General features: G+C 38.3%; 1 protein-coding gene across 1 annotated transcript in view; it reads left to right on the top strand.

Moving 5' to 3' along the window:
* LOC108521477 (probable C-mannosyltransferase DPY19L1) overlaps positions 1–4,742 on the top strand; it is a 9,287-nt gene extending 4,545 nt beyond the window's left edge. The window contains exons 3-4 of the mRNA XM_017861335.1: positions 2,036–2,173; positions 4,581–4,742. Coding sequence (XP_017716824.1) covers positions 2,036–2,173; positions 4,581–4,742 — 300 coding nt within the window. The remainder of the gene's footprint in view (positions 1–2,035; positions 2,174–4,580) is intronic.
* Positions 4,743–11,111: the final 6,369 nt, after the last annotated feature.

Raw genomic sequence — 11,111 nt, 5'->3', positions numbered from 1 at the left:
AAAAAAAAAAAAAAAGTAAAGGGATGAAAGGATGGCTACTCCACAGGCAGAGCAGCTGTGAGGGCTGCTGGTTGATTGTTTTTAATGTTATTTCTTCATCGTATGCTAAACAAGAGGTGGATTATTCATGAGTTTTCTGAGAACAGGGAGGGGAATTCCTGGAACTGAGGGTTCCTCCCTCTTTTGGACCATAGAGGGTAACTTCCAGAGGTTGCTATGGCATATGTAAACTGTCATGCTGCTGGTGGGCTTTTCCTTTAGTATGCCAATGTATTATAATGAGCAATAAGGATGACCAGAGGTCACTTTAGTTACCACCTTGGTTTTGGCAGGTTTTGGCCGGCTTCTTTACTGCATCCTTTATTATCAGCAGAATCTTTGTGACCTGTAACTTGTGAAACCAGTCCTGCTGAATTCCTGGGCTCCATTTTAACGTTAGGATATAGTCCACTAGGGATATACAGTAAAAGTACAATATCTTACTGTTACTTGAAATCTCCCAAGTTGATAAATAGTTCATTCCTTTCTTTCATTTTATTTTGATATTTAGGGATTTTAAATTTTGATATGTTTCCAAAATCAAACCTACAAAAGAAGGAAGATATGGTTTCCTAGGGCTGTCATAAAGAAGTACAACAAGCTAGGTGGCTTAAAACAGCAGAAATGTATTCTCTCACAGTTCCAGAGACTAGCAGTGGGACGTTAAGGTGTTGATGGGCCTCTTGTCTCCGAAGGCTGGAGGGGAGAGTCCTTCTTTGCCTCTTGTCAGCCTCTGGTGGTTGCTGGCCATCCTTGGAATTCCTTGGCATGCTGATGCCTCACCCCAATCTCTGATCCATCTTCACACGGCCTTTTCCCCTGTGTGCCTGTAGCTTTGAGGCCAAATATTCCTCTTTATTTAGATTTACCAGTTGTGTTGGGTTTAGAGTCCACCTTAATCCAATATGACCTCATCTTAACTTGATCACGTCTGCAAGAATCCTATTTCCAAATAAGATCACATCCACAGGGTCTGGTGGACATGAAATTTTAGGGGACACTATCCAAATCAGTAAACAAGGAAACATAATTTTAAAATAGTGATATCAGAGCTAATACATCAGACTATCAAGACCGTTTTTTTTCTTTTCAATAAATTTCTGGGTAGGCATATCACTTTTGTGTTTATGAGTCTTAAACCCAGTTTAAACTTTGGCAGCTACTGGTACTGGCTACCAGGGCAGCTCCAGGTAAAACTGAAGATGCAAATACAAGACATAGATTTATTTTGTGTTTCTCTGTCTTCCCTCATACTGCCACTTAGACTCCCCGTTAGGCTTCTAGTATTTTCTTGTTTTTTTGTCTCATGTATTATTCCACCCTTGCTATCTTCCCAAAGTAGTGTGCCAAGCTAAAAAACTCTCTCTTTTCTTCAAAATAGGACCACTTCCCACCCTCATCCCCAGTCCCACAGGGTTCTTACCTTATGCTGACTTGATAGGAGAGAAAGTAATCTGTAAAATTAGGTGGCACCTGAATGAAATTCATATGTAATAATACATCAGTGTGTAACCTTCTCAACACATTTGCATTTTGCATGTAAATCTGGAGGAAAATGACTGATAGTTTCATTTTGGGGATTAAAATAAGCAGTTAGAGGAGCATTTTGGCTTGAGATTTCTTGGTTCATGATAAATTTTAGTTCCATAATAAACCACTCAGTCTATTCATAAGATAGCATTTTCTAACAGTTATATTGGTGTGGGTAATAGAATTTTCTAAGTTGAAGTATGCCGAGTCATATTATTTTTTAAATGCTGAAACTATTTTGAAGCTATTTTGCAATTCAGTTATTTCAATTAAGACAAGTTTATGTGAAAATACATAGTTTTTTTGCAACTTTAGGATTTATCAGTGATCAGAAATCTGTGAAATTCATTGTATTAATAGCTATTACGTGCTTAATTGCTTTGTTTTCAAAACAGTGTATTTACTTAGAAGAGGCATCATAATTATGTACCTCTTGTTATTTTAACTGAGCATATCCTTATTTCAGGGACTGTATTATTCCTATTTCAAGACTATTGTGGAAGCACCCTCATTTTTGAATGGAGTATGGATGATTATGAATGATAAACTGACTGAATACCCCCTTGTTATTAATACATTAAAAAGGTTCAGTCTTTACCCGGAGGTAAGGTACTTTTCCAATTGTGATTTTCACTTTTGTAAAACTTTTTTGTATTAAATGCTGATTCTAAATCTAAGATATAATTCAACATATTAAATTGTATTTAATTTTTTAAAAGAAAATATGGGCTAGGCGCGGTGGCTCAAGCCTGTAATCCCAGCACTTTGGGAGGCTGAGACAGGTGGATCACAAGGTCAGGAGATCGAGACTATCCTGGCTAACACGGTGAAACCCCGTCTGTACTAAAAAATACAAAAAAACTACCCGGGCGAGGTGGTAGGTGCCTGTAGTCCCAGATACATGGGAGGCTGAGGCAGGAGAATGGCATAAACCCGGGAGGCGGAGCTTGCCACGAGCCCAGATCCGGCCACTGCACTCCAGCCTGGGTGACAGAGCGAGACTCCGTCTCAAAAAAAAAACAGCAAAAAAGAAAATATGTATCTTGTGGAGGAATATGTAAAAAAGATCATTACAGATTTTGAGGAGAAGGCTTTAATTCTGTGGGGAACTGTTGTTGTGATTGTATTGTTTAAAAAATACAAAAACTAGATTTGGTGTGCTTGTAAGGTTTATACTAGGGAGCTCTGTTACTTTTACATGTCATTTGTTAAATGTTTTCTTCCTTATCCTCATTTAATTGAGTGCACTTTCTTGAGTGGGAGTGGAGGGAAGGTGAGCCCAATCCAGCAAATGGAGATGACATTTGGCCTCTCCTTTATCCTCCTTGCAAAACTATAAATTTGTTGATGTGGAACTCTAGTTCAATAGAATATATACTTTAATGATTTTGGCAAAAGTCCTTCAAGATAGATATTGAACTATCCACCAGCAATGTTTTTGAAACTATTTATTTACCTGCATCTTTGTTAATTGGATAGACAAAGAAATTGAAGTCACATGATATATTTCATTCATTGATTTTATATATATATTTCAGTGTTCTCTATTTATGTATATATAGCACATACATATACATATAATGCATTTTTACTTTTAAAATTAATTGTCAATTTTTGCCTTTTATCTATATTTCTATTAAAATTTTTTAAGAGCTCATTTATTATATACTGGATATTAATATAATGCTATATAATGAAACATTTTCCCTAGTTGTCTGCCCTTCAGCTTTGTGTATGATGTGTATGTATTTTTTCTATACAGAAATATATCTGTGAATCTTTTGTCTTTTATACATACATGTAAAAAACTTCATTTTATAATCATTACAATTATTTTTTTAAATTTACATTTTTAGTTTATCTGGAATTGGTTTTGATGCATAGCGTGGGGTAGGAATCGAACCTTGAATTTTTCTTTGAAAATGGTATTGTGTGTAACCTAACACTGATGAGGTGTCCATCCTCTCTCCACTGATTTGAAGTAAGCTTTCCTCTTTATATGCAAAATTATTATACCTACATGCTTGCATGTGTTTCTGGATTTTGTGCTCAGTATTGCCTTAGGTTGAGGTCGTGGGAAGTGGACTTTGAGATGGAGATTTGCATGCTGGAAGTAGTTGAGGGAGTGTCCTTAGGGTCAACACCTGAAGGGGATGAGTGAAGCAGATTGAGGCAGGAAGAAGAGGAGAGCTTTGATGCAGCCACCGTGAAGGCCTCATCCAGTCCCTGGCAGCTCTGGATCTGGGATGGCCTTGCAGAGTTATCCTACCTTGACAGAAGGGCCCCTAGTCCCTGTTGACTAGTCAGTCATTGGATGCAGATTGCCCTTGGATCACTTTGAGTGAATTTACTTTCTTCTGCCACGCGGAGTTCCCAGGGAGGGACATAGCTTCGAGCTCTCAGGCTCCAATCTTCCAACCAGCTGGAGGAATGAGTGCTCCGGCCCAGAAGAGGGAATCTGGGGTGGCTTACCACCACCTATAACGTGGCTACATTGATCTCTCTAGCCATTCTTGTGCCAGTATCACACTATTTTAATTATTAAAGGTGATGAGACTTAATATCTGTTAAAACATTCCCTTTAGTTTTCTTGTTTTCTAGATACATTTTAGGCACATAGAATTTTGATTAGAATTATTTTATGTTTATGAATTAATTTGAGGGAGAATTCATATATTAAATAATTCGTTCCATTCCAGTAGACCCAGTATCTTTTACTTGTGCAAATCCTCTTTTTTGTCTCTTAGTAGAGTTGTATAGTTTTGAAAACATAAATTTAGCACTTTTTTTTGGCCCATATTTTGTCTTTACCCATGGATGAACAATTGAAAACTGACCAGTGAAGAATCTGCCTAGGAGATTCTGAGCCTCGTTTTACTAGATTTAAAGGGAGCCAAGTGAATGGTATAGAAAGGCAAAATATGATAATTGTCACAATATCTCAAAAGTATTCTACCAATGAAAATTGTTTAGTATATTTTCTCAAGATGCCGCTATATTTTTTAAAATAGGTAATTTTGGCCAGCTGGTACTGGATTTATGCCAAAATAATGGACTTGATTGGTATTCAAACCAAGATATGTTGGACAGTTACCAGAGGAGAAGGACTCAGTCCTACTGAAAGCTGCGAAGATAAGTTTCTTTCTGTGATATTGTCCAGTTATCTGTTGTAAAATAATAAACTTATCCAGCATAATAAACTTATATTGTAAACTTAGTGGTGTAAACACTACCCATTTTATTATGCATATGGATTCTGCAGGTCCAGAATTTGGGCAGGCTTTAGCAGGGCTGGCTTATCTCCATGATTTCAGGGACCTCTGCTAGTAAGATGCAAATATCTGGGAAGGCTGGAATTAACTGAGAGGCTGCATTGCTCACATTTTGACTCCTGGGCGTGGAGGACTGTGAGGCTGAGCTCAGCTGGAACTGTCAGCTGGGACACCTACCTGTGGCCTTTCTGGGTGACTTGGGGTTTTTGATAGCAAAGTACCTCAGAGTTGTAGTAAGGCTTTTCCTACGGCAGCTGAAGGCTCCAAGCTGGACACTGCATGGCCTCTTATGACCTAGCCTCAGAAGTCACATAGTGTTGTTCTGCCGTACTCTGTTGAAAGAGTCACAAGCCCAGTGAAACTCAAAAATGGGGTCTGTAGACCCCATACCTCCAGAGGAGGCGTATCTGTGATTTTTGCAGCCCTGTTTTAAAACCACCATTGCTCATTACCCTGATCGCATCTATGTTCTGCAGTAGTGTTGTGTTTTCTTGTGGGAACCAAGGCAACTATTTAATATATCTGGCCACCATTTTCAAAATTTAGGTATAAATTTTAATATAAATTGCTAGAGGTAATTTAGGTTAATGTGGTTGGAGCATATGTTTTATTTTTAAAAGATTGAGAGATCCTGCTTGCTTTTATGTTGCTGTAATTTTTATTGTAAATGGACTAATGATGGCATTATTCTTCATATATGGCACATATTTAAGGTAAGATAATATTTTAGCATGTGTTTGTAAGATATACTAAAATAAAATAGTTGATTAGTTAATAGTTAATCGTTGATTAATTTATAGTTCAGTTTTATGAAAATATCCTAAGCAATCTTACTATCATAAAATCATTATTTGCATGCTTTCACCACTGCCGTGGCCCATCACACTTAAGGTAGTTTCAGAGNACTTTATACATTTTATTTTTTTTTTTTTTTGAGACAGGGTCTCACTCTGTCACCCAGGCTGGAGTGCAGTAGTGTAATCTCTGCTCACTGCAGCCTCTGCCTCCTGGGTTCAAGCGATCTTCCCACTTCAGCCTCCTGAGTAGCTGGTACTATAGGTGCACACCACCAAACTCAGCTAATTTTTTGTAGAGACAGGGTTTTGCTATGTTGCCCAGACTAGTCTCAACTTCTGGGCTTGAGTGATCTGCCTATCTCAGCCTCCCAAAGTACTGGGATTACAGGCATGAGCCACAATGCCTGGCATAAATTTTAAATATTCATAGGCATTTGAGCATAAACAATATATATTCCACAAATGGTTATGGAATATCTAATATATTGTTATAGAACAATATATTCCATTTGCTGTATGTATGTGTGTGTGCTGAGATGTGTGAAGTCTTACTTCTTACTATAGTTTTGGTGTAAAAAATTCTGTAGACTACTGCTTAAGGTAGCATGAGGGAGCAGCTTTTACCTTAGAGCATTTGGCTCTTTCCAGATGGCTGACTCCGGTTCTTCTTCCAATGTCAATGGCTGTAGATTGTTTCAGCTCCTTCCGGTATATATTGTTTACATAATATATAAGGGAAAAGACCACTCATTATCAAATGATATTAATAGCTCTTTACTAATGTTAAAATAGAAGTATCTTCTATGCAATATTTAGAAGTGTCTTCTATGCACTATTTAATATCTGACCTGATTTACTTTACTAAATCATTCCTAAAATTAAAAGACTACTCTTTTAAGGCTTTTTATGTTTACTTTTCTCTTTCTTATTTTTTTGCCAATTTATTATACTGTATATATGTTTGAAGTATTTTACCTTGAGATTATCTTTTGAATTTTCTTCCCTGCTGCTTATTGATTCTTTGTAGTACAGAATTATGAGAATTGTATATGATTTTCAATTCAGGATAATGAGTTTGTGTTTGCTATTATCCCATTATCTTCTTTCCTTTGGAAGTGTGGCATTTTCAGTTTAGTACCTCAAAGATGTGTTGAGTTTCTAGCCCACTCAGTATCTAGCAGCTACTTGATAAGCATTTGTCAAATGAGCAAGCTGTTAGAAGGTCAGTGTAAAATATATTTGCATGTAGATTTAAGATACTTTGATGTTAATATTTCTGACTTAGGTCTAAGAAAATTCTTTTGTTTAATTGGGGAGACTAAAATAAAAATGCATGATTAAAAGATGATATGAAAGATTTTGTTTTTGAAACAAGACACGGGGAAGTAAGTTAAACCAAAAGACTATGGTAATGAGAAAAGGGGCTAACTTGAGGGAAAGTGGGCCTGTGGGCTTGCATCCTAATGAGCCAGAGGGAGAGAAACTTGGTGGTGTCCATTCATTTTGCTAAGTACTGCCCATCTGTCTATGGGTAGCTTCATTACATTTGGGGGATTAGATTTTAAATAAGAGAAGTTAGAATATGAAACATGGCATGTTTGCTAAGCTGCTAATCTGCACTTATACTACCTTTTTGTAAAAAAAATATGGGATCTTCCTATATTGTTGCCCAGGCTGGAGTCCAGTACTTTTCACAGATGCGGTCACAGTGCACTACGGCATCAAACCACTGGTTTCAAGCAATCCTCCTGCCTCAGCCTCCCAAGTAGCTGGAACTACAAGTGCGTGCCACCATGCCTGGCTACTTTTTTAGTTGAAAGAAGAATTTATAAACAATTGTTAAAGCATTCATATTTTCTTGTAATGCTTGTTATAACTGTTTTTTCAAAGGCAGAAAGCACAACATCTACTGAAGAGAATAGAAGTTTCTGGTTTCGGTTGAGGGGTTTTGGTGGTTTTGGTCCTGACCTGACGTTTCTCAGTCTTTAACCCCTGTGGTGCCTGGTAGGCAGTTTTCTGTCTACATGGGAGATGCATATTCAGTTGTTCAGTCAACACATGCAATTCATACCAAGTAGTTTCTTAAGGCTGTTTGGACTCTGAGAGCATGTGAGTGCGTCAGAGTGTGTGTGAATGGAAGATAGACAGGAATGAAGGATAAAGTCTTTAGAACTCCAGAGGCAGGAGAAATTTTTTTTGCACGGAGGGGCTACTTCAGTGTGACCTTGTAGAATCAGAGGTATTTGGATAGGTGGAAATAAACCATAAGGATAAAAGCATACCAGGGAGAGGCAAAGGCCAAAATCTAGTGTATGGAAAGCAGGTAATAAGCAGATCAGTTTTGCTGGGATGCATGTTCTTCAGGGAGTGTTGTGGAGGATTCAGATGGGAACAGTGGTTGTGCTGGATGATGAAAGGCCTTGGTAACTGACTGGGTTGAAACCTATTCCAAAGCGAGTGAAATAAATACAAAATTGACCAGTATGAAAACAGGATTCAAGCTGAAGTATGATCTCATGGAACACTTGACTTTCCCCAGTCCTCAAAGTCAAGCAGTGACTGCTTCAGCACAGTGTTTGTCAAATTGCAGGGCATCACTTATTAGAGAGTTTTACAATTGATTCAGTGGGTTGAGCCCATTTCATTTTAGATGAAAAAAACAAAACAAAACAAAACTACAAAGCAAATAATGTCATCTACCACACTAATAAGGATAGATACTATTTAGAGAAACTTCCATTTACTGTGTATATATGTCAGTAGGCAAGGTCATGAGCTAGTCCTGGGATAAATGTGGGACTCAGTCGGTAGGGATATCTGACAGAAATGTAGTGGCCAGGTACTGCATATCCAGCAGAAATATCATGAGGGGAAGAGCTGTTCCCTCTTTCTAAATTCGCCACTGTTTACCCTGGCTCTGTGGAGCATATCAAAGTGGAACAACTTCTGTCAGTGACATAAGTGTCTTTAACTGATGCCAGCAGTAAAGCATGTGGAGCCAAGGTAAAATATGGACAAGAATCTGGTCCAGGCTCGCACTAATGTAGAGATTTTGGGCCTGAGTAAGTACTTGGTTCTGGACTGGCCACCTTGCCTCGTGTGTGTACATCTGTCCTCTTGGCATCCCATTGGGATTTCCTTGACTGCTCTCCCCTGTTGGATCTCCTGTGCCCTTATCCTGTTTGTTCCTATTTCTTGGCTTATTTTCTCATTTTGGTAGACCTTGTCTTTTGGTAACTAGGTCTTGAGAGTAGAGAGCTGGGAGGTAAACATTTATGAAACTTTGCATATTTGAAAATGTTTTATTTGCCTTCATATTTGGTTCATTGTTTGGCCAAGTATTGAACTCTAGACTTGAAAACATTGTTGGTCGCTTCAGATGGTGCTATTCAGATGTTCCTAAGTTATTCGGATTTCTAAACCTTTGTATGTGACCTTTGCTTCCCCTTCCTCTCTCTGGAAGATTGTAGAATATCTTCCTTGTCTCTATGGTTCTGAAATTTCAGAGCAATATGTCTCAGTGTAGATCTGCTTTCATGTGTTCTCTTGTACCCCTGATGGGTTGTTTCAATCTTGTAACTCATGCCTTTGATTTCTGGGAATTTTCTTGAATTATTTCTTTACTTATTTTATTCCTTTTGTCTTCTGATTCAGAACTTCTATTGTTTGGATGTTCGTAGTTCCCAGTCCTCTAATTTTCTTTTCTTTTTTCCCATTTTAAGCTCGTTGGCTTTGTTCTACATTCTAGAACATTTTATCAGCCTTATTTTTTCAACCCTTCTACTGAGTTTTATTTTCATTATCATGCTTTTTTTTTTGAGACAGAGTCTCGCTCTGTTACCAGTCTAGAGTGCAATCGCATGATCTCGGCTCACTGCAACCTTCGCTTCTTGGGTTCAAGCAATTTTCTCTTGCCTCAGCCTACCAAGTAGCTGGGACTACAGGCACACACCACCACGCCCAGCCAATGTTTGTATTTTCTAGTTGAGATGGGTTTCACCATGTTGGCCAGGATTGTCTCGATCTCTTGACCTGGTGATCCGCCTGCCTCAGCCTCCCAAAGTGCTGGGATTACAGGCGTGAGCCTAGGTGATTACGTGCCTGGCCTAGCTTGTGTTTTAAACATCTTTTGGTCTCTACCTTCCATGCTAGGTGCTTTCCTTAGATGTCTGGCAAACTTAGGCTGTCATGATTAAGGCTAGAAGACCAAAAAAAGCTGTATAGAAGCTCTAAATTGTGGTTGGAATCTATTAAGGTTGAATTTTGTATAGTTTGAATAAATGATGTGAGCAGAACTTAGAGTGACTACCAGTTCTTTGGTTTGCCTTTAGATGTAAAGGAAAATATAAAGTAATGGATGTCTTTTAGGATTGTAAAAGGGAGGTGCAGTGTTTTATTAGGTTAACTAAAATGGAAGATTATAGAAGATTTTAAAGAAGTGATTGAGTAGAGGGGAGAACACCTAAATGAGTTTAAGAGACTGTCTTCTATGTGAGAATGGAATAAGGTAGTGTTTGCAAAGGACCCGGAGGAATGCTTGCCTTCCAAAATATTTTTTGATTGAATAAATGAATAATTAATAAAATATTGAAAGAAAACTTAGCTTATGGTTGCCATATATGAAAGGCACAATAGAAATATATCATCTATCACATAAGCTTTACTAGCATTTACCAATTTAGCAAGTATTTTCCAGTGGACTCATTCTGAAGCTTTCCTTCTGCAGATTCCAATCTTCCCTGAAGACTGTTTTGATTGGAGAAATTCAGTACATGTGTGACCCTTATGTGAGGTTCTAGTCTAAACTCTTTACAATCAGAAACTCATTTAATCCATATGGTTACCTAATGAGATAGGTAAACCACTTTATAGATGAGGAAACTGAGACACAAGGATATTAAATAACTTTGCCAAGGTCACAGAGCTAGTCATTGGCAGAGTAGGGATTTGAGTACCGACAATGGCTCCAGAGTGTGTGCTCTACTATCTTATTATTATTATTATTTTTTGAAACGGAGTCTCGCTCTGTCGCCCAGTCTGGAGTGCAGGGGCGTGATCAAGGATCACTGCAAGCTCCGCCTCCCGGGTTTACTTAGGCCATTTTCCTGCCTCAGCCTCCCAAGTAGCTGGGACTACAGGCGCCTGCCACCACACCAGGCTAACTTTTGTATACTTAGTAGAGACAGGGTTTCACTGTGTTAACCAGGATGGTCTCGATCTCCTGACCTTGTGATCCATCTGCCTCGGCCTCCCATAGTGCTGGGATTACAGGCGTGAGCCACCATGCCCGGCCTACTGTCTTTGAGAATACATTTTAAGTGTTCTTTCCATAGCAATTAAATTGTTTGCAGCTTTAATTTTGTTTAAAGATCCTGCATAATGAAGAAAAAAGTGTTTATTCCATTTCCGGAATGAGTAGTATTTATATTTCATAAAAAGTTTTACTTAAAATATTAAAATGTGGCCGGGCGCG

The sequence above is a fragment of the Rhinopithecus bieti genome, unplaced genomic scaffold (genome assembly GCF_001698545.2).
Source record: "Rhinopithecus bieti isolate Rb0 unplaced genomic scaffold, ASM169854v2 scaffold_61428, whole genome shotgun sequence".
In the NCBI taxonomy this organism is placed as follows: domain Eukaryota; kingdom Metazoa; phylum Chordata; class Mammalia; order Primates; family Cercopithecidae; genus Rhinopithecus; species Rhinopithecus bieti.
The sequence above is the reverse complement of the archived record's forward strand: the minus strand, read 5'-3'. Positions and strand labels throughout refer to the sequence as shown.